Here is a 25,538-nt window from a genome sequence, read left to right as displayed (position 1 = left end):
AGTGTTATGATTAATCCCACTACTTGTTGGTAAAAAATAGCGCAAGAGTTGACTGTGGATGGTGGTCACTAGCCGTATTTCCTCTGGTCTTACGCTGCTAAATTAGAGACAGCTAGCGCATATACTCCTCGTGTAGCTTTGTGCGAAATTCAAAAGACAAACATCGATGTTGCAGTCCTAATCACCTGGCCATGTCGATCCCGATGTTAGCGTATCATGCGTTTTGTATAACACTGCAGTTGTATCTGCCATAGGCCTAACTGCTTAATAAATTAGTTCCGTTAGGTTTGTTTGATTTTTGTTTATTTTAATTTCGCGCAAAGCGACACGAGAGCTATCTGCGTTAGCCTTCCCTAATTTTGTAGTGCAAGACTAAAGGGAAGGCAGCTAGTCATCATCACCACCGCTAACTCTTGGGCTACTCTTTTACCAACGAATGGTGGAATTGATCGTCACATTATAATACCCCCACGGCTGAAAGGGCGAGCATCTTTGGTGTGACGGGGATTCGAACTCGCGACCCTTAGATTACGAGTCGGCTGCCTTAACCACCTGGTCATGTTGGGTCAAGGCCTTGTATGGAGGGACAGTTCTAAACACTGATAATGTGAAGAAAGAGGGAACTGTATATCCCCCAGTGGTGGCTTAAGAGGACAGATCCCGTTGGTATATGTTATACACAATTTCAACATCAAAATTTAGGATTTCCTCCAGTGTTAAACCATCTCTAAATATTATCTGTGGTTTTGATGGAAGTGATAAACATAGACAGAAGTAATAAATCAATATACTTTTTGTGAATTATATAAGAAACAGCATCTTTTTCGTTTTGTCTACTACAAATTTAGAACGTAAGTTTCCGATGGAAATTCATCAACTACTTTGCTAGAATCCTGAAGTCCATTCTCGTCCTGCCAAAACAAAGAGTTTTCTTATCTATGGTTTACGTCTGAATGTTTAGTTTGTTAATTATGACTGTAAACTAAACACAAATGTAATTATTAAACTGAAAAGTTTGGAGGGATAAAAAGCCTGTACTACAGCACAGAATAAACGGCTTTAAATAACATTACTAAACTTCATTTATTAAAACAAGAGTTGCAATAAATATAACAAAACATTTAAAAAAGATACATATAAGAAATAAGACATAATTAAATCCTATATGTTGAACCACATAGATTAAATAAAAATTTTAATACCAAAACAGGGAAGCATAAATACTGAAGCATACTAAACATACAAACTATAACCTTCATTATAAGTGAAAGTAAATTATCATTAAAGTGTCAACATAAACACATCAATAAAAACATATGTACGTAAAATTCACAAACAGAATGGCTACTTTATGAATGTCCTGATAATAGTAGTGGATTTTCTGTGGATCACGATAGTATGGCGATGAATCTCTCGAGTTTATGCTAGAGACTTCCGAGTCTTTACCAGTTAATCTTGAAACCAATGCACTTCTTCCTCAACTGCATTGAACCTCATCATTTAACCAATTATCTTCCTTGTAATTATAATGTGACCAGATCTCCGTTCACCGGCTGCTTGCTGGGAATGGCACTTAACAATGGTATTTGCTGCAATGTAAGTTGCTTTAATACTTGTTTCGAAGAGCGTAGGGAAGATCCACTTTTGTCTTCAGCAAGTTCCTTGTCCATAGTGGCTCCATTACTGCTGTCCAGTTACTGGGGTACAGACACCATCACTGATGAGAGTAGGAAGATCTGTTGACGTGTGGTGGATCATCTTCCACTGGTGGATTGATTTCCTGGTGTTTATATTTACAGTAATTATTACAGGAGTAGAAATATCTTGGACTTCTCTACCCTACAACCTTGCAGGCTGCACTTGTAGTTTGGACATTGGTTGCTGCTTAAATCTCAGACTTCATCTCTGATGATGGTTTTACTGGTTGGGAGACAAGGAAGACGGTCATAAACTGTCTATCTGACCAACATCCCCTAATACCCTCCCTTGGGAATGCTGTGTCGGGTAGTGTTTACCAGGTTTTCGTCAGCAACTGTGGGGATTTCAGAGTGAAACCAGTGTAAGATCTCTCATATCAGATGCACAGACTGCAGCATGTTGATTATAAAGTTCTAAGTTACTTAACACATTCAAATGTTGAATGTTGAGCCTTTTCACATCTGTTTATTTTATTTTATTATTGTACTTTGGACCCACTGGAAGTGTAATCCTCCTGTCAAACACAATAAACCACAGTGGGAGTCCATGAAATATTTACACACCATATTTAATCTGAGCTTGTGAAGTTCTAGCTGTTTAATTTAACTGAACTTTTGTTGGGCTAAGCTGAGAAACTCTCATTTTTTAAACTTTAAATACCTTTGTTAAAACATCCATAATAATAAATAAAAATGTACATAAAAACGAGAGACGCAGCACTCTGTGTAACTAAACTCATTTATACTCAAGTAAAAACTGAAGCCCTTATTCACAAAGCCTTGTTCTAGCCATTAATTTATTGATGTTTGAAAACAGATTCACATATTTTAGAACAAAGAATCTCAAAACCACTATAACTTGCCTGGTTTTCCAAATAAGCTTTAATTGGGCAGAGAAAATTACGTTAAATATTTGTAGCACAAATATAATGTTTACAGGCAGTTAAACTATGACGAATTGTTAATCTATGGGCATCAAAACTAAATAAATGTACTGTTATGGAGGAGAGAACCTGCTCTTTTTTATTGGCTACAGATATTTTCATTAGCCAAGTAAAATTGATTTGCAAAACAATATCAAAAGTCAGAGAGATTAGGAGGATGTCTGATGGGTCTAATAAATTTACCTTCACAAATTAAGAATGTAAGAGGTGCAGATTTTGATTCGTGCTTGTTAATTATCTTCAGTTCTCGTTTCAAAAAACTTGGTCATAATTGTGACTTACCAATTACTTCCTGTCAAAGATGTTGCTAAGATTTGCTAGAGTCAACTGAAATTCGTACAGGCTTATGTGTACGTATTCATATATTACATGTAAACATTGGATCCCTATCAACTGAGGATGTCCCAGTCCATTTGGGCTTCACAGAGACTCATATTTCATCAACTTATCTGGGACTCTGTGATCCTCCCTACTAGTACGACTCTATACCCACTTTACAGTTAGTAGCACAGAAAACTATATGAAAATCCAATGGAATAAGACCTATTCCGTTCAGTTTCATTACAACTTAACTTCCATTCCGAGAGAACTCTCACTGGCTGTACAAGATGTTATACAACAACACGCGAGTACTGCACAATGGTTCAAGATAACTTTTATTAGATAATAAGCACCACCTGACGGTTTCGTAAGAGAAATGCAGTCAGTCGCTTAGAAATTGTCACACCACTCTTGCCAGCCGAGTTTTTCAATTCCTTACCGATATATCCAGTTGTGTAGGCATTACATCTACCAAACGCCAGCCATCCTAATTGTGGAGTAAGCAGCTATCAGTTAATACAGTGTGGATATTATGTAATACCACCGTTGGATGGTTCAGAGAATTAAGGTTATAAAGCCCTTTCAAACACTGATTTCTAGATGAAATAATTGTTCTACTTGCTGATCTGACAGTTAATACCAACCATGCTGATCAGGAAAGCATCAATCCAGAACTTTCACTGATGTGTACAGTTACGTAACTTCTTTTCATCAGTCAGTCTCAACCTCTGATTTTTTCATCAAGCCGGAACAGAACGGGAACACTACTATATTTTTACACCTTTTCTACCTTTATAATTATACCTACAGTTATGGTTTAGGGTGGACCATACCTCACATCTTCAAACAGCAGTGCTTTGCTACCAAATATGAATATTTCTCGTGAACAACCAGTCAAACTGATCATTGCAAACTATACCATCGTGCTATACAACATATATTTGTCTTAACTAGTTTAGAAATGGATTGACAAACTTTTGAATCACCTACAGTATATATAAGAAACACATCACTAAGTTGAATCCAGACTGCATGTGTAACCCTCAACAACCAATCTCGGATACATCAGTAACCGTGAACTTGCTCACAAACATGGTGAAATTTATGCAACCTTTGTGTCACCACTAATCTTGTTCAACTCTACTTTGTTGAGTATTCTGATGACTATCCAGTGGGTATTTGGATAGCTGATTGCAGACCAATATAACCTGAAAATATTAGTGCATAAGATGGTGCTGTCTGTGCATGACACCATCACATTCAATGTTGTCAGTAGACATACTCTGATGATGAGAGACCCACTGGAAGTAAAAATGTATTCTCAAGGCAGCTGGTACGGGCATTAAAACTTTAATTAAAATAAAGTACAGAATAACGTTTTGACCTTCTTATGTAATTTTCAGTTTAACAAAGAGAATTTTCAACTTGCTGTTGCCAGGCGCATATCGTAGGGCCAAGAGTGTAAATGGGTAAGGAATTGTAGGAAACACCTTTCTACCTATACTAATTAATAACCCCATCTAACTGCAACGCCCCCTACAGTATCACACCCATTTATACTCTCGTCCCTAAGATGTGCCCAGCAACGATCAGTTGCAAACTCTCTCTGTTAACCTGAAGATGACCTAAGAAGGTTTAAACGTTGTTCTGTACTTTATTTCAATTAGTTTTAATAGTTATACCAGTCATCTTAAGAACCACATACTGTGATTCCCTTTGTTATATACACTGATGCTGTCCATTGTTCTTGGTTTTGTGACTGGGACTGGATGGTATTCTTGTGAAAACTTAGTTCTCCTGTTGCATGGATGAAAATGGTAATCAACATTCCTAATACATCCATTCCAAGAGTTCCTAGGTCAGAACTTAGATTCAACAATGCCAATTTACATCCTGTAATTCATGCAACTTAGTTGTAGTTAAAGGTGTACTTCTCTACTCATAGTTAGCATGTCAAAATTTGTTTTGATAGTCTGAATTAACTGATCAATGGATGTCTTCACCCAGAGTACCTGATATACTGTGATGTCTACTAGTGCTCAGGAACTTCATTTGTCATCTAGCTAGGGTAAAGCTGACAACCACACCATGTGGTGCAAGTTACATGCTGCACCTCTCCAAGTCAGTGGCCAACTTTGCTAACATGTTATGGATTAGAGGTGGCAAAAGCTACAATTCATTGCTTCTACACCTGTTGTGAAGTCAGACAAAAACTGGTATTTTTGTCTACCTTATTTCATATATGGGCAGTTCATCCTAAAATGAGGTACAGCGAAAAGGTTATTAGTACTGGTTACAGAATATGCATCATGGAAGGATCAGGATAGTGCTGTCCAATCACAGTTCAACTGCAACCACAATGTGGCAGATATTGTCACAGTCAAGTCTCTCACTCCCAAGTGGTACTATATAATTTCTCTCAGTAGTCACAGTTCCTAGAGGTTTTCCAGCATGGCTGATACCTAAGCTCTCAGAAAAACTCTTCTTTAAGCTTTGAACTTGGCTCAGTGGATGATTCAGTTTTACACAGGGTTAAAATGTCCCTGTAGCTCGGTTGGGAATGTGTTTCAGGATTTTGATATCAACGATAGCTAGAACATCCAATCTCAAGATCATGCAGTGCACTTACCTGTTCCACAGTCTATTTAATGCAGGAAATGACATGCCTGATGAAACAGTTCATCTTATTTTTCACTGTTCCCTTATAAGTAGGAAGAAAATTCTGCTTTGTCTCCCTCCCAAGTGCCTGGGATCTTGGTGCAATTATTTCACCTAATGGTTCTTTATAATTCTAGGCTCCTACATGACAAGCAATAGTCTTGGCAATAGGTGTTCATACTTGGAGAGAGTTAAAACTGCCCAACAGATGACCACTTTCATGTTTCGCATGCTAATGAAATAACTTTTGCTGGTGAACTCATCCCCCAGTGGCACCTGTGGACTCCTGACCACAACCAGAATGGTTCTATATTTCCTGATAATTGTCTGAAAAGTCTTTAACTAATCAGTTTCAGATCCACTAGGATGCACACCCCCATAATGATCCTAAGTGGACTGTCTCCTACACACACTGAGGTCAAATCTTATAGAGAATTATGTTGGTCACTTTGGGTGTTTCAACAAATAATGACAAATCTCTTTTCATGGGCTGCAGGGAGATGTTTGTCAGTAACCTTCACAACGTCAGTTAAAGTCTAATGTCCAGCAGAGAACATCTTCTAGACTGACAATCACTAACTTCCAGCAACTGTCTCTTTCTTCTATCTACAAGTCCTCCTCTATGCAGAATATTTCATTGCCTAGCACTACAGATGATTGAAAGAGCAAGAAAACAAGACACTCATTCTCCTGTTTCCACTGTGGGAATGACTCCAAATTTTAGCACTGTAAATCTGTAAACACAGTACTGTACCACCAGCTGGTAACTAGTGAAAGCTATATTTACACTCTCTTCAATACAACTATAATGCTTTTATGCAACTATAAATGCTGATAAACAGCCTGAAAATCTAGCATACAAACAAACTGTACTGCAATCTCTGTTTCAAACAAAGAACGTGGTAATACATACAAAGTTCTCTCTTCCTAAGTGCAAGTGGCATCCATGTAGCAAAGTGCTACAATATTAAAAAAGGGTGTCATATCTTTAGGTAGTCACATAGATCACTGCAAGAACAGACCAATTCTTATATTTGTAGCATCATTTGTGCTGCAGTAAGCATGTTTAATAGAAAACACAAGAGATGACCATTGTGACTCATACAGACCAATGATAATCAAGGTGAGAAAAACCTAACACTTCTCTTGACAAATGTCCTATCCTAATGAGAAATCCAGAAACATATAGAAATTTGAAAAACTATCAAGTAAATAAGGGGTAAAAAATTTATGGTTTACCCAAATATCATCATTTGGATCATTAATTTAAGACATTTAGAAATTTATAGCTGTATAGTGCTAATGTTTCAGCTTTTACCTAACTTTGACAAAATAGTATGGGACTAAGGAAAATTCACTTAAATATCTCATTAGCAAATAATGCACAACAGGCAAAGTATTATGAAAAATCAATCTAAATAGATGCAAAATAAATGATACAGTGACAACCTAAGTATATTCAACATAACTTTTTTGACAATAAATAAAATGTGCATGTACCTTGTTTGAGGACAAGACACTCCTGATGACGTATCTCAGAATGGCTGATATGGGTATTAACACTTTTATTGATAAGGAGAGAACAACGTTTTGACCTTCCTAGGTTATCTTAACCTTTTCAATAAAAGTGTTAATACCCATATCAGCCATTCTGAGATACATTTTTATTGCAAGTGGATTTCTCGTCATCAATAGACACTCCTGATGAATGTCATCATCACATCTACCACAGGGTCATAGTTCAAAGAGTTATGTCAAATTAATTAGAAAATATGAATAAAATACCCTATAGCTTGAGCACTTTCAAAAGGTAAATCTTTGCCCCTGAAGAAGAAAGGTTCACCTTTGGAAAATGCTTGAGTTATAGATTGTTTTTTGTTTATTAATTTCCACCCAGACTTCTTGAACCTACATGTTTTCCAACATAAAGGATAACTCAGAAAACATTTAGACATTTTTTTTTGTAGTATCTGTTTTCCTTATTTTCTTGTATACATAAGTGCTACAAAAAATATTTCTAACAACCTGTGTTTATATAAATTGTTGTACTATGGGACATTTTTATCAATAAATTGAATCCTTAAGGAAATTAATTTGCAAGGTGGATATTCTGTATTTAATGATAATCTCATGGAACATAATTTATATCAAAACTTACAACCAGATACACTGAAACACAACTCTTAAAAACTTGCATGTAAATAGAAGCTTGAAGGAATTAGACAAACCAAACCTGAAACCTAATTCTTCTTTGGTGTGTTTTTCATTAATGGAAAGTTTTTAACTTTCTTTGCAGATATAGAAATTTTTATGCACTTCCACAATGTTAATTTATTTCAGAAAAACATGTTAAATATGTATTAATTATTCTAAGTTATTTCTAATTTGTAGAAAATTCTCCAGAGTAAAAAATTCACTGTTTGAAGGTCTTGTAGTCTTTTAAATGTCAAACTCATTATTGGGTGTTAATTTTTATTTATTTTTTTTTAAATTCAGAGTGATGAACTTTACATTTAGAAAGAAAAAACTTTAAAATAATACTCAGTATTCTTTAATAGTCATAAATATACAAACAAGTTCTTACTTTCACATAAACTGCAATCACAGTCTTTCAGACACTTGATAAATTTAAGGAGAAATCCAAAAACAATAAACTTCACAAACACACGAAAACATGGAAAAATAAACACAAAATACAAATTACTACGTAAATGTGTTTTGCTGGTCTATGTGCTATGGAGAGGAATTAGTAAAAGTTGTTTATATTTAGAAAGACAGAAAAGCCGACTGTTTCTAAGAAAAACATTTAAAATAAATTATAATGGAAAAATTCACACATCCTAAAATATCAATCAGAATAATAAAAAAAGGTCATTTTAAACAAAAACTAACAGCACATCAATGGTATTATTAACTCTTTCCTATCCTGACACGATTAATATTAAATATTTTGCCTTTTATTGACATTGACTGAACACTTAATTCTTTAATAGTCAATTCATTTTACAAATTCAATACAATGAAGCATACTCATAAAACAGAACAATAGCAGCATAATGACAGGAAACATTTCAAATCCTTTACAGTCAACTGGACAGCATGTTAACTTTCTCTCCAGGAAATAAATCAGAGAACAAACTTCTTTAATGATTCTCCAGGAGTTTTAAAACTTAAAACTGTCTCACCCTCTATAAACCACATACACCAACTAAACACCTTGTTTTATAATGTACTAATTTTCAGTGTGTTTAGTAGATGAATTACCAAAATATATCAATCAATGACAAATGTTTTTAATTAATGAATTCACTTAATTAGGTAGGTACTGGTTAGGAAAGATTACTGTTATTGACAGAACACCTGTGGCTCAAACATATCTGTCATACAAAGTCTAATTCCACATTTCAACCTTAATTTTCATTGTGTATTTTTCACACGTGTTTCAGAAATACATGATAATCATTATTTAATTCCTTAACTCATTTTTACAAGAAAATATGAACAAAAATCTTCTCCCATACATAAACTTTAAACACCCCACATTCCTCACCTCATACATCAAGGGTGGCTAAACCACAGCTTGCGAGCCACTTGCAGCTCTGTGACATATAATGTGCAGTTTGCAGAGATATGTTGGCTTTTTGCATCATAATTAATATAAAAGATAAATAAAAAATGTTCAAGCTTTATAATTATTTACCAGGTATAAACTGAGAGTCCACTGGATTAAAACGTAAGTTTAATGTTCATAATGAGTAAATATATTTAATAATTTAAATTCTAATTTTAATGCTACATTTGAGTCAGGGATTAAAGAAATTTTAGATCAATAAGAATTACAGAGGAATTGTACTGCAGAAGCCAGTGATGACGATGTTAGTTTTAGTGGGCGCAACTTGCGATCGCATGTGGTTGTGTTGCGGGCAGTGATATTAGCGGAGTGTTAGTGTGACACTGTGCTCGGCAGAGTTTGGTTGTGTTGCGGGCAGTGATATTAGCAGAGTGTTAGTGTGACACTGTGCCGCAGAGTTTGGTTGTGTTGCGGGCAGTGATATTAGCGGAGTGTTAGTGTGACACTGTGCGCCGCAGAGTTTGGTTGTGTTGCGGGCAGTGATATTAGCAGAGTGTTAGTGTGACACTGCGCCGGTAGAGTTTGGTTGTGTTGCGGGCAGTGATATTAGCGAGTGTTAGTGTGACACTGTGCCGGCAGAGTTTGTTTGTGTTGCGCGGCAGTATTAGCGCGCGTTAGTGCGACAACTGCGCCGCGGTAGAGTTTGGTTGTGTTGCGGGCAGTGATATTAGCGGAGTGTTAGTGTGACACTGAGCGCGGTAGAGTTTGGTTGTGTTGCGGGCAGTGATATTAGCGGAGTGTTAGTGTGACACTGTGCGCGGCAGAGTTTGGTTGTGTTGCGGGCAGTGATATTAGCGGAGTGTTAGTGACACTGAGCCGGTAGAGTTTGGTTGTGTTGCGGGCAGTGATATTAGCGGAGTGTTAGTGTGACACTGTGCCGGCAGAGTTTGGTTGTGTTGCGGGCAGTGATATTAGCGGAGTGTTAGTGTGACACTGTGCTCGGTAGAGTTTGGTTGTGTTGCGGGCAGTGATATTAGCGGAGTGTTAGTGTGACACTGTGCTCGGTAGAGTTTGGTTGTGTTGCACATGTTGGAGCTTATTGTTTCTTTTCACTTCAATTTTTTAGAAGTGTCTGTGAAAATATCGTGAAAGAAGATGGCGTCATCGAATCATAAGAAGATGAAAACAGAAATTTTAAACCAGAGTGGGAGGAAGATTTTGAATTAAAGTAAACCTTTGTGTCTTATCTGCAATGTGTTAGTCATTACAAAGCCAGTAACTTGAAATGTCACTATGAAACAAATCACAAAATGTTTTTGTCTGATTATCCACCTAAATCAGAATTACAGAAAAACAAGTTAACTGTGTTGAAATCACCACTAAATAGTCAATAGACACTGTTGACAACGTTCAGTAAGGAAGTTGACACAACAATTGAAATTAGTTTTGTTATATCATGGAAAATTGCTTGTGCTATTTGTGCACCCTATTTGTGTTTCACTATGAAACAAATCACAAAAGCTTTTTGTCTGATTATCCACCTAAATCAGAATTACAGAAAAACAAGTTAACTGTGTTGAAATCACCACTAAATAGTCAATAGACACTGTTGACAACGTTCAGTAAGGAAGTTGACAACAATTGAAATTGTTTTGTTATATCATGGAAAATTGCTTGTGCTATTTGTGCACCCACATTCTGATGGTGAATTGGTTGAGAAGAATACAGCTGAAGTTGTTGCAGTGTTAGATCCAAATAACACAAAACTTCAGTGACTAATAGCACAAACACCAGCTTCACGCCACACTACAGAGATACATATATCTCCCAGATCAGTGCTGATGTTGCAAGCAAAATGCAAAATGATTTAAAGAATTCTTTTGCATTCAGCTTAGCACTCAATAAATCTACAGATATAAAAGACAACCCACAACTGGCAGTATTTGTTCATTATGTTTCCTCTGATGTAACTGTGAAAGAAGAGATGTTGGACTCAGTGGCACTAAAAGAAACAACATGTGGTGTTGACATTAAAAATGCACTTGACAGAGCTTTAACAACTGCTGATATTCCACTGGATAAACTTGTCAGTGTTTCAACAGATGGAGCACCTGCAATGGTGGGGGAAAAATGCAGGAATAATTGCACTTATGAAAAGCGATCCCAGCTTTCCAGAGTTTCTCCCAGTTCATTGCATTATTCATCGTGAACAGCTGGCATCCAGATACTTCAGGTATAAAGAGGTTATGAAATCTGTTCTTGAAATTGTCAATTTCATATGCTTAAATGGGAAGACCCACTGATAGTTCAAAAATTTTATTGAAGTACTGGAGCATGAAGATAAACCCAGTGATGTCTCTTTCTACTGCATTATGAAGTAGTTGTCAACTTTTGAAGAAAGGAAAATATTCTATCCTCAACTGGGAAATGATGAATGTATGCAAAATCTAACGTTCCTCACTGATATAATGAATCATCTACAAACTCTCAACTTCATACTCCAGGGGAAGGATAAAATTGTTTATCTTACTTGGAGAATTTTCAGCTTTCAGAATAAAACAAGACTTTTTCAAAGAGACACATTATCAAGAAACTTCAGTTACTTTTCCAATCTCGAAAGGAGAGAGTAAATACATTCCCTTATATTGAAATGAAAGACCACAAACTGGAATAATACATAGATAAATTACAAGGGCTGCTTGATAATTTCCTAGACAGGTTTTAGGACTTGCAGAAGCTGAAGCCCTAATTTGCCCTTTTTGTAAATCCCTTCATGGTTGATGTGAACACTGATGGTTGTCCAATTCTCGAACCTCTGGTTACAGAATCATCTGTTGTGAAAATGGAACTAATAGAACTACAGGAAGACCTAGGTCTCAAGATGATCTATAAATTCCATTCTTGGCAGTCTCATTTAATGTTAATGAAATGCAAGTTTGGATATTTTTGTTGTTCATTACTGTATTAAATATGCTCAATATAGTTAAAACAATAATCAGCCAAGATTTTGAAAACATTTGGTGTGTGTGTGTGTGTGTGGGTGTACTTTATGATTATTCAAACCAATACAAATTAATGGTTTAAAAACTACATACATGAATAAATATTATGTAGATGTATTTCTTAATATTTATATAAAATGTATGTAACAAAATGTCCATCTAGCAATAGAAACGTGTGTGTAATATTTGTTCATGTCTTGCAGCTCTCAAACATCTGAAATCTATTGTATGTGGCTCTTATGTTCAGCAAGTTTGGCCACCCCTGTTATACATAAACTTTAAACATACTACATTTCTAACTGTATAGTGATGTTGACAGTGAAGAAACAGAGATGTTAGAGCTATTTAAAAATTGTCACAATTTCTCATCGGTAGAAATATAAACATTGCACTGTTGAATTAACTAAGCCTTTACCTGGTAAGATATTGGAAGCTGAGTGGACTTAAGGTGAGAGAAAAGAGTAGTTGACCATATGAACATTGTCAAAAATAAAAACCTATTTTAAATCTAAGAAGCCTGAATATGTACTTGTAAGATTATGAAAACTAGTAATCTTTTTTTATTACAAAAATTGGACAAAAATATAAAGATGGTGTTATTCATTAATCAACTTAGAAAAAAAAAAAAAAAAAGGGAAAATCTACTTAATATTTGTAATAAAATTATACTATTCTATATTAATCAGATTTACGAATTGCAGGTATCTGTTTACCAGAAAATGTACTCTCAACAAAAACTGCATGAAACAAGTTTTAGTAACTGGTTGAGAGAGGTATACCTCCACTGTTGGAACATTTAACATTGTGTAAAGAACAGTGAGTTAAAACACAATTAATATATTTCTGTGTGTAACTGTAATGCTTAACAATTAATCCACAAAATCAAATACTTCTATGAATCAAACTACAGTTTTTATACAAAGAAAAAAATTTCACAGAATTAATGCAAAAGCTTAGCTTTTTAAACCATCAAAAAATTTCCAAACAAGAATTTAAAAATGTTAAAATTCATAATTAAAATGTTTCATACTTTAAAAACTCAGCCTTTTTTTAATGTACAAAAACATTTCACAGCTTCAAACCAAAAAAACATTTTTATTTTACTTCCACTCTTTCAGACAATATCCTAAGCTCTTTACAAATTTTACAGAAATCTAAGCGATTATTTCAAAAGTTATGCTCCTGTTAATCCTAACTACTCGGCCCAGCAGTAAACTGTAACCATATTATACTGTATCGAATATGGTACTTTACTACTGACAAAAAAAATCTTTATTCAAAGGGTATATTTCAACTGTTCTCTTATTGTTTGAAAGGTGTAAACAGACATCCTTTATAATCTGAAAAACATTCAGTGGATTTACTTAAGATTCTTTAAGATGTGATGAAATCTTTAAACAAATTTACAAGACAGAGTACAAACTTACACTCTTAGGTAACTTTGTTCAATAACCCATAAGTGCTCTAAACTAACTTTTTAACAGTTTAAGATCAGGGTAGGTGTTGAAGTTGGATCAAGTCTAAAAGACCAATTATGTCTTATGACCTGTTTCCTCTTTCATAGGTCATTTCAGTTCTTGTTAGTAACACAAGTACTATATTGTTTCTGAAGAATTTAACTTTTATGTTGATTTTTAAAAATACTTATACAGTAAAACCTGTTTAAGGCGGAATCGCACGGGATGGAGTAAAATTTCCAGCTTAAGAGGTTTTCTGGCTTAGACAGTGAACATGAATATCCTTAATTATATATAATGTTTTAGTGGAACATTATACATACTTGACTCAAGGGAAGTAAGATGTTTGTAAATGGTTATTATACTGTTTATGCCATACTTATTAAAATAAGAACAAAAATAGACATTCAAAATATACATAAGCACACAAAATCTTAATGTAATTAAAAGAGAACGCCAATTCTATGGCTTTTTCATGAAGTTCATTTTCCCCCTTCATTTTTGCATACAATTTGTTAGCATTAATATAACTTAATACATTTGCAATGAAGTAGGAATTTCTATTTCCTCACTATCTTTTCCATTTTGTTCATCTTCTGAATCTCTCACACTGTTACCATCTTGCAATTCTATTATAGATTTTAAATCAATTTCATCAGTTTCTTTTAAAACATTCTTGTCAACATACACAAAATCATCTGCATCAATCTTCTCAAAGTTTGGATTTCACTAGAATCATCATAACAAACAACTTCTCCACAATCTCCAACATTATCAAGAATAAATCCACATTTTGCAAAAGTACTTTATTATGTCATTCATCTTTTATGTATTTGATTGAACGACTTCAAAATGCAATTGCATCTAAACATGTCAATTTTCATGGTCATTTCAGATGCTCTCTCACAGTCATCCATGTTTGCAATAATATGCTGAAACATTAATTTTCTGTAGTTAAATTTTATACACTGTATAATTCCATTATCTAGTGGCTGTAGAGCTAATGTTATACATGGAGGTAGAAAGACTAAATTAACATTTAAAGAAATGATTAATTAAATAAGAAATTAATATTTAATCAAAAACATCTTTTCTGCCTTACTCAGGTTCTAATCCTACTTGTTGATAGATGAGGTAGTTGAAAGATAGTTTTCCATCTGCATTACACAGGTTCTGCCATATAGAGGGCCTATTATAAGAGAAATCTTAGGATAATGCTACAAAAGTTTGATATTTCTGGCTTGTACAGGTTTTACTGTATCAACAAAAATATATGTTAAGATAAAGTTGAATGAAAAATAATACAAGTCTTCTTGGACAGCCAGTTCACTCCACAACTATTTTGTACTGCAGCTAAAAATCTTTGTTATTTTATTCATATGCAAGTATTTTCCCCATTTCTTGAATAACTATAAAATGATACATTTCACAGGTTATAGAAACATGTATCTTTCTACTCGTTTTGTACTTGATAAATTATTACTGCTACTTACATTTTAGTCAGTTGAATTTCACAAACATACTACGATTTGGTCTTCCAACAGTTCAATGGTATGTTATAAAAGGATAGAAACAATCAGTTATGATGGTTTTTTTAGATTCATAATTCATTGTCATGACTCCTCTGCATCATCAAACTGGCCTTCGGTTACTCCCAAAAAGAGATAGAAACGTTCAATGGGCTTGGCGTGGATATCTGATGGAATGAAACTTCCTTCTGGTGTAGGAAGTCTCAAACTGACTGGATCCAGAGTAAGATGTCTATATATTGGCCGAACCTCTGGAAATATTAATGGTCAAGTAAGGGGGAAGTCATAATTTTCCTATACTGAAAATGTATTTCTGATAGGTATTTACTTTCTCTCACAATATTAGTTATTTCTGTTCAGTGCTACCCTCTATATACAAACTTTTTATACATACCACAAACCTTGTGTACTTGTTGGAACTAGTACAACTCCTGCATTATCTGTCAACCAATAGTAGCATAGTATGCTCATATGACTCCCTCAACACTCCTCGATCAAACCTTCACTTTAACGTTTGGCAGATGTGAGCACCAAAAGTGTGACAGGAGGCAAGTACCTATCACAAATATATTTTAAGTTTAGGAAAATTATAATTATTCTATTAGCTACTATCCCATACTGAGAAGAAGGAAGGGATACTGCAAGGGGATAACAGAAGCACCCTTGGAAGCATTTGAAGGATACCTCTGAGCATGAGAGAAAGAGATCCAGAGATCAGAGGAGGGAAACAGTGCCACTACTGAGCTAGGAATATTCTTAGCCTATGTAGAAATTTGAAAAAACAAGGGCAGAAACTGCAAAGTGTAGTGTGGTTAGGGCACATCAAACCATACTTGGGAAGTTGATTACATTCAAAACTTCCACAATTGGGATACCAACATCCACACAAGGGTAGAATGAGGATTATATTGCCTCCAGCCCACGAATTGGGGATTAAGATATACACCAATTCCTGGGAACAACACAAGAATCAACACCCTACAGCAATCCAGGACTGACCATCTGGCATCAAGAGGATGGAATCAAATTGTGCAAGGACTTATGTTGATTGATTGACTTGAATTCAACACCTCATCACTATGAACCGATGTCCACATGAAGGTAAAACAAGGGCTCCCAATTAAAATGCATGAACTGCATGTGTGATGGATCAACTCCAGGTGTTATGGAATATGTGATAGAAAGCCACATCAACCTGAAGACAGCAGATCAACTTCATGTTAGTATATATAAGATAAAGAGGCCACATGAAACTGTAAGGTGATGAATCAACTCCAGTGGTTGTGGGTATTGTAAAATATGTAAATAGTACAGGAAGCCACTTTATCTAAGTATGTGACAGATCAACTCCTGTGATAGTGTAATTAGTATCAGGAGGCCAAACCCACTAGTAATGGAATGGATCAACTCCAGTATAAGTCACTTTGCATCTGCACCAGCAGAATACCACCACCATACTCTCGAGTGAATGGCTATAGCCAATGTTTTAGTGAAAACAATTTAGGAGGGTGTCTCCATGGTCTACCACCATATTAACTTTAAACTGTAATAAGAACTCCCATACAATACTCAGTAAAGGAATGAAAATACATTGGAGAGTCTAGAAGACCATCATAATCAGAAATACTGCAATGGATGACCATAATACCCTATTTTGAAAAGTGGACCATACTGAGTTCTTCACTCAAGGTATGGTAGGGATGGGCAGCTATCCCCTTCTGCTTTACCCATGCATTCCATGGGTGGTACAGTCCAGAACAGACAAATTTATAAAGTAACCATCAGAAGAACAAAACAAAGTTATAACAAAGTATGGAGCATGGTCACTGGTGGAAGGTAAGAACTAAAGTGGGCAAAAGTATAATGTGATGAAGATAACGTGAGACAAATGTACTGGGTGTGGTACACAGGCCAGCTTGGAAAATTCTTTAATGGATGGCAAAGACAGGAAGTGAGGGAAATTTGAGATAATGACAAACAGAACAAAGTATGGAATGAAGAAGGTAGAAAGGAGTAGACCAAATGCACCAGAAGGCATACCCAATTTGTAAGGGAAGAAAAGGAAAGACCATGAATAGAGGAGAACTGCCATGAAATGAAAAGATGGTTATATGCACCCCAGAGGGTAGTTTTGCCTGCAATATAACACTGACAGGACATGACAGATACTCTAGGTCCAAATGAAGGCAGACATGAAAGACAAAAGATAGTGAAATAGGAGGAACAATCTTCTTGAACTGCTGCAGTCTCAGGAAGAAAGGAATGATCAAGACAAAGAAAAAGATAGGTAGGATTAAAAAAAAAAAAAAAGAGTACAGGAGACATCAATAGCAAATAAATCAGTTAACTGATGTCTGCATGTAAAAAGAAGGAAATAGGTCCTAAGAGACAAAACAAGAATCATGAAGAAATTGGTTCAAATGGAAAGAGAGTCAGGATGTGGAGGACCACATTAAAGTCCCAATTTAGAAGAAGAAGAAGCCCAGAAAGCCTCTAAATACAAGAGTGAATTAGTATAAAGAGAACAAGTGAACTAAAAACTGTATGGTATCTGGAAAATGGAAGATGTGGGAGAGGGCAGTCCTATATTCAGAAATAAGAGACCAAAGATACACAAGCCAAAAAACCAGGTGAGAAGTTCCACCACATACACTAATAAAGGCCTAGCAGCAGGAGGTTCCCTGTCAACAAACCAACAGCAGAAGACCTTCCACATGCACTGGTAAAATACCATGGAAGACAAACAAATGGAAATAGCTAATAGGAAGGAGATGATATATGTGAAGCCAGATCTCCTTGCCAAGAACCAAACAAAAGCCATGCAAGAAGATGTAAGACAGGAAAACTGGGATGAAGAAAGGGGGATCAAAGTTGAGTCAGAAAAGGAATACAGAGGAAGAGAGACCAGAAAGAATAGGAATTGATTTTGGAGTCTAAGAAACTGGGGCTGTGCAGGCCAATGGGGTACAATTTGGACAACCTAACATGAAGTGAAGTGTACCAGAGAAATCATCTGATAAAGCAAACATATGGGAGGGTACACAAAAAGGTATTTGTAAGACCAATACTGGTTGAAGGCATTGACAGCCAGAGCCTGTGAATGTAGGACAGGGGACCAAAAGAGGGGCAACTTGGTATTGAAGACTGTAGCAAATGCATTCATTTGGGGGGGATCTCAAAGAATGCAAATATCTCTGAAAATAATTAGATCTAATGACAACTGCATGGGAAAGATTAGGTCCAGATGTGAAATACAATCCACTAACAGATTCTAAGCACCCAGCACGTGACAAAGGAAAAGACGAATATGATGTGCCTGGGCACAATATAGAAGATTGAGAGTCTAGAAAGAAAGGTCCCTAGATTGGCTGCCCCCTTGGTGGTTGATATGAGCCACCATCACAGAGTTGTTGGAATGAACTATCACCACACAGTGACAGACAAGAGAAAGAAACTTATATATGCCAGATGAACAACCAGAAGTTAAAAAACACTGATATGTAAGACAAGTTTGTATGCAGACCCATGACCCAAAGCTTTGTGATTATCAAACCAACCCCCCCTCCATCCCTAAATGGAAGCATCTCTGAACAGATAGGAATTTGGGCACAAGGGAGACAGAGGCACACTTGTAAATATGTGGGTTTTGTTGAGCCATCAGAGCAGGTCAACTATCAGAAAAGGCAGAAGGGAAGTGATAGCAAAAAGAGGATCTCATACAAGGTTCATTGTTCATAAAGTATTCACAGCAGGAATCTTATGTGGAACTATGAGAGAAAATACAAGTGGAACCAAGGGAAATCTAAAGGAAAGAGCCTGAAATTGGTAAACCACCTGAGATCAGAAAACCAAACATGAAGTCAGGAGTGAAGGATTATCAGGATGTATAGACATCCATTTGTGTCATCCATAATCCTAGGAAAAATGCCTATCTCAGAGTGAGAAAAGACTCCATAATGAACTTAGGAAGTAAATAAGTAAATCCAACAATTAAGTTCCAACTGGCCTCAAACTCACACAGTAGTTATTGGTACTGGAGATAATGGACAATACATCAGCAACAACCTTGAAGAGAGGAAGTATACAGATTGGAAGACATCAGTAAATGGTGGAAGAATGAAAGGCAATGCTCAGATTGAGACAAAATTGCCACAAAAGTCAAAAGGGTAGACCGTCATCGGAGAACATTACCTATGGCTCAATATTATCAGGAACTGTCAAAGACATAAAAACAAAGAAAAAGAGCAAGACTTAAGTCCCTTAGAGAAGTGAAAAGCAAATTAATTCAAGCCAGAATAGAGTCTCTACTAATAAAATCCCAACAACAAAGAAACCATGTATGTAATAACAGAGCAAAGGAGGAAATACAGGCCAAAGGGAAGACAGAAGCTAAATGGTACAAGTACAAAACCTTCGAATTTATATAAAGAACTTCCAAAAGAAGATGTATGGAAGACAGATACCAGAGGAGGGTAAGTAAGGGTAACAAGAAGGCAAGAATATTGGGCAAGTGTGATGCTAACATTAAATTTATTAGCTAACCCTAAAAAGGTAACAAGGAATTTAACAAGAGGTGTTCTAACAACTGAAATTCAGCCCTGATGGTAAACCAAGACATATAGATCAGAGGTTCTTGGGGAGAGAAGCATAAACTGATCTCATCACTCAACAAGGAGAATAAAACTGATTAGCATGGATATGAATATCAGGAGATGGAAGAAAGCCAAAAGAGGTTGAAAAGAATGCTCATGCAACAATATAAGGACAAGGGGAATAAGAAAAAAAATCATAAACCTGAGATACAAAATCCATGAAAGTCAAAAAAAGGCCTACTGGAATCTTCAGTATAAAACTAGGAAGGAACAGCATACACACAGGAGAAAAAAAGAGAAGATGAAAATTGTCATCATGGTGAAGAATATTAGCTCTTGTGACTTCAAGAGACAAAAGATGACCCAAGTATCATTCAATCTCACGACAGATGAAAACAGCTTCAAGGGACTAAAGATGACCCAATTTTCAGTTAATCTCACGACGGACAAGAGCAACATCAAGGGACAAACAATGGCCCAAGTATTATTAAATCTCATGATGGAAATAATCAGAAAGATCCACCACTGGGTTGCCAGTACCTGAGACTGAAACTTTGTCATTGGTGTGACCAATAAAGAAACAACATTGATTTTGAAATTCATAACTTACTAAACTGTACCAAAAAACCTTGTGCAGAAAAGCAACAACAATAAACTGGGAGAAAAGATATAAAGTAGAAACAAAACTAAAACTACTTCAACGAAAAAATGAGAATGTGTGACACAAAGTTGCAAAGCACAAAAAAAAAAAAACATCTGTACTGAACAATTGATAAATGAGAAGTGAAGGTTTGATAAGGAGTGCAGAGAAAGTCACTTGTGTCACGTAAGCATACTATGCTCCTATTGGTCAATAGGTGATGAATGATGATTTGCATGAGACATATGTTGGAATGTATTTATTCTGACAAGGGAATTGCACAAGGCTTGTAGCATGTGTAAAATACAAGTTTGCATACAGAGGGCAGCACTAAATGAGAATAGCTAATCTTCTGACTGTAGGCAAGCATTATATTAGAAGAAAAAGTTTTATAAACTAACAATCATTGATCAGATAAAACATGATTTTACAATTACCAGATATCCAAGTGGCAAAATTTTTACATCAAATCTATAATGGCAATGCTGTAACCCAAAGTTCTACACTGAGTCTTGTATGTCTCTAACACTGGGTTTTCTCCCTTACATTTATAATTATTACACAGAGCCACTGACATGTATGTAGCATCACTTTCCTCTGTAAACACAATGTTAACAGGATAACTTTCCTTAACATTATAACAACCAAAGTACACGCTACACAACTTACCATATGGGTTGTTGCTTATCTCACTTTCCCAGTCTTCTTCAGGTGCAGCAGCATTGGTCTTTTCAGAGTTCCAACCAGCTGTATAAAACACAGTACCTAAATTTGTATCAAATATTGATTCTCTTATATTAAATTTTGTTTATTTTAGCACCATATTTTCTGAAGGAAGTACACACAATAATAAAATTATTTTGGTCATGAGCTATATAAGATACTCATATTGTCTGTAAATGTTTGAAGAATGACAAACATTACACTTCAGAAGCTCTTCAGTACACTGTTGTAAATTTTGTTCACACTGAGCACAAACATAGCAACAAACAACTTAGCAACATAGAAGTTTGAATGTATATCAAGTTGGCTGGTATGGGTATTAAAACTTTTATTAAAATAAAGCAGAAAACAACATTTTGGCCTTCTAGGTCATCTTCAGGTTAACAAAAGTTGAAACATTCTCTACTTTATTTTAATAAAAGTTTTAATACCCATACCAGCCATCTCGAGATGCAGTTTTACTTCAAGTGGTTTCTTGTCATCACGTACACAGAAGTTTCTTAATCCTTTCATTTATCGTGAAAATGTTTTCATTTCCCAACTTTCATTTTAAAGCTGTACACACTGAAATCTGTAGATGGTATGATTTTAAGATGTATTGTATCTTATTTATCAGAACACAACTATCTTTACCCACAAATAGAAAAGTATATCACATGAAAGTATGGGCATATCACAACTTACTTTACACAGTACCAACCTCATAACCATTTGTGCTTGTTATAGTTTTCTGATTATCAGTAAATATTATAAGGTTTTCATACAAAAAATATCACATATTTTATAAAATCTTAAAGTATGTTAAACAATTTTTTTTTCTCTTTTCTTATGCCTTTTTTATTTTGGCATGTTGTCTTTCTGACATGCAAAGTAATTTTCATTTTAAGGTTAAAAATAGTTTTGTGTAACATTTTCAATTTCATATACAACAGCCTTATGATATCCAGAGAGTTTTATCTTTAAAAAAAAAAAATTACACTTTGTATTATTTTTACTAACAAATTTCTGTATGGGTTCAGTCAATCTGACTAATCTTGTAACCATCATGTAAAGTTAGGAAATGAATATAAATATGTCTTTTTTATTCTGGAATGACTACAGATTATAAAACAAAAACTAATTTTATTTAACAATACAGAAGTTACAATGATGAAGCACTCATGTACTTATGTTACTGTATTAAATAATATAAAACTGACCTTTAGTTTTAACAAAGTGACCAATCTGGGTTGTGTTTTAGTTGGCCACTATTCGACAAATTCCAATCACATTTCAATTATTATAAATTGTATATGTATATTGATTATTATTATTTCTTAAGACTTAGAACAGTAAGCACACAATTATCTCTTCTAGTTATGACCCTTGTACTTGTTGCTGCTTGTCCTAGATTGCTAAGCCTTGAGAAATTTTGCACATGGACAGCATGAAAGAATATTTTTAAGGTTTTATATAAACATGATAACCAAAAAATAAGTTAATTCACTGATACCATACAGTTCCATTATAATTTATCAAATTTAGTAATTAATCTGTATTTGTATCTAAATAATATGAAATCATGAAGAGACCAAAAACTCAACTTTCTAGCTTTCTGTCTTGAAAGAAAGAGAGGATGTCATAATATTCTGAGCTTCTGATTGGTTATTCACATCATATATAGAAATAAGTAAATATAAGGTACTGTTTCCAAAAATAAAAAGGAGGTGAACATGAGCCATGTGTTTGATTCACTAAATATAGTAATAGCTTTGCAAATAGAAAAGATAAAAAGGTATTTATTTTATATTCTAGCTCATCAATATCAGTAACTCAATTTTTTAATTCATACAAAATACACTTTGTAAATTTGATATTAAAAACATTTATTTCAAGCTAGTGCTGCATACAACATAACACACAAAACTAGATGTTTAGGTATTTGTTTAATATTTATTTTTAAATTAAGAAATTAAACAATGTATAATGTTTAAGTTATAATTTACAGTTTTATACCAGACTTAAGGAGATAAATGCATAAAATAGTAGTTCAATAAACTTTTGAATGCAAGTCAAAACGTGTGATAGACTGCAACTCATGTGAAAAGGGTTAACCAACCAAAATAAAAACAAAAACATGCCGACAGTGGTTAAAACATGTTTTGAAAGCATTACTCTTCATGTCTTTATTCAATAAAACAAACAAGGTCCTGCCAACGTGTACTATACAACACATCCCTCCTTGAGGAACTCACCTGAACAAATGTCATCATTTCCATTTTTGTCACTAAATTCTTCACAGCTGGCCCTTCTAGAATTTACAACCCTGCAAGTTGCTTTTATTCTTGACCTTTTCTGACCATTACCATGTCTCAATGATGCTCCCACAGCTAAAGCTGATCTTAGTCTCCTCCAGGAATACGGCAACTTGTGAACATCTCCATTAATTCTTATTTCTTGAACTTCAAACTATACCCCACAGAGATAAATGCATACTTTACCTAAACACATCACAGCTACAATATTTTTGTATTAAGATTTGAGACAACTGGATGAAACAAACTACACCTAACAGCACTCATTTATTACCATTTGTACAACAAAATAAACATGAGATGTCTTAGAACATCGACTGAATCTTTTTATTACAGCAAAGTCAATGAATAAATTTGGACAATGGAACTAAAACTAGTTAACTTGTTAACTCTAAAATAAAAAATGCATTTTCACACAGACATCTTTTTAATCTTTTTAAAATGTAAAATTATGAAAAATAAGTGAGTAATTAATTTATAGCAGTTAATAAATCAAAAACCCATAAAAAGTTTAAATACAAATATATATAAAAGCATCTGAGAAGTGTTGAAGTTGCCTATGGTTCAACAAATTTTACAAAGCATACTCAACATTTTATCCTTGTAATTTCAAACTAATTTCAATTAATTCGACTTTCGGATGCTTTGAAAGCACCATAATCAGCCTGAAATTAAGAATAGCTACAAATTACCCACTGTTTCACACTTTTCAGACAAATTTATGCTGAAGTGGTTAATTTATTTATTCCAAAAGCACTCCATTTGAAACAAGTAAATTCTGACTTGTAATTTAATTATTCTATTATTATACCTAACATACTGCTAAGAATGTTACAAACATCAATGTTATCTGTTTTCTTCCAGTTGTCTTGAGAGAGTGGAACTGTTAGGTCAGAGGGTGTCTTGAAGGAGGTATCTGATAATTCATTTACAGAAAAGCCAAAACTATTCTGAAATTAAAAGCATTATGAATGTGTCAAGTCTTTGATTTCAAGTAATACATACAACATATTAATAATAATCTTAAAGACTAAAATAAAAAATTTATTCACTTAATCCTAAAGTCCCCCTCACAAAAAAAAAAGGCTCCTCAATAACCATAGCGTTGTGTTAAATGACTGTTTATATATTCAACTTTCAAGGACATCTGTGCAGCCAATCCTCAACCCCTACACTATTGTAAAAATGAAATTGTTATGAGTTATAATATGCAATTACTACCAAGTAAAACTAGAAAATTCAATCATTTATGAAAACAACACTTGAGTGTAAAAGTTACATACTGCTATCATAGTTTATGTTGTGTATCAATAAATATTCAATAATCCTAACAAAACTCAAAGTTCACCACTTAAACATCCTTGACTTGTTAGATTTGATAGTTTTACCCTTGGGAATGAAATCATAATGCTCTCAGTTACAAGATGAATTACCTTTTCCAAATCCAATTTGTTCAAACTGGACAGCTTTAACAAAGACAATGGGAAGGCTGTCAGTTTGTTGTTGTACAGGTCAAGATTCTTGAGAGCCTGAAGATTGTTGAAGGATTCTGGCAGCTCCAGCAGCTAAAAACAAAAAAGTATGTTTAACTGTGGACTTAGATCAGAGTTTTGTTCTCTGCGTAAACAACTCTATAAACAAATGTTAAAAAGTTCACCTCTCTGCACCACTAAGAACTATCGCCTTTCACACAACTGCCATGGAATTTTCTGCACTTATTATAAGCTTCAAATAACCTCAATGTTGTAGCCCTCCACCAACAGTAGAATGACACAACCTCCAAGCACAGTAATCTCAAAGAGCACTAGCATATTACCATAACCTCATTCTTGAGGAGGTAAGGAATATGCATCACAAACTGGAAGAAAGAATAGGAAGGTGGTGCTGAGAGGTATCTATGTACCTTACACACACTTTCAGACAAGGGGAATATTAACTTTAGGCTTTACTTCTCCACAGACTAAAATGGTGTAGATCAGTTACAGAGAAAAGCTCCTCTCTGCAATGTTGTCAGGAAAGTCCATGTCTATAAGAGTGGGGTGTTTAATGTAGCAGCACTAGGTGGGAGTTAGCATTCTTTTGAGAATGTATAGTGTGGAAATAGTATTGG

At 34.8% G+C, this 25,538-nt stretch overlaps 1 protein-coding gene across 4 annotated transcripts in view; it reads right to left on the bottom strand.

Annotated features, from left to right (window-relative positions):
• Positions 1-10,146: 10,146 nt before the first annotated feature.
• LOC143237306 (uncharacterized) overlaps positions 10,147-25,538 on the bottom strand; it is a 32,066-nt gene continuing 16,674 nt past the window's right edge. For 2 of the 4 annotated variants that reach the window (XM_076476406.1, XM_076476407.1), the window contains exons 3-7: positions 24,862-24,993; positions 24,268-24,378; positions 23,369-23,582; positions 21,081-21,176; positions 10,147-15,430 (exon numbers count right to left, since the gene is read on the bottom strand). In XM_076476406.1, coding sequence (XP_076332521.1) covers positions 15,264-15,430; positions 21,081-21,176; positions 23,369-23,582; positions 24,268-24,378; positions 24,862-24,993 — 720 coding nt within the window. In that variant the 3' untranslated portion in view covers positions 10,147-15,263. The remainder of the gene's footprint in view (positions 15,431-21,080; positions 21,177-23,368; positions 23,583-24,267; positions 24,379-24,861; positions 24,994-25,538) is intronic. The other 2 variants (XR_013019998.1, XM_076476408.1) reach the window with 2 other exon arrangements.

The sequence above is a fragment of the Tachypleus tridentatus genome, chromosome 13, assembly GCF_004210375.1.
Source record: "Tachypleus tridentatus isolate NWPU-2018 chromosome 13, ASM421037v1, whole genome shotgun sequence".
NCBI classification, from domain to species: domain Eukaryota; kingdom Metazoa; phylum Arthropoda; class Merostomata; order Xiphosura; family Limulidae; genus Tachypleus; species Tachypleus tridentatus.
The sequence above is the reverse complement of the archived record's forward strand: the minus strand, read 5'-3'. Positions and strand labels throughout refer to the sequence as shown.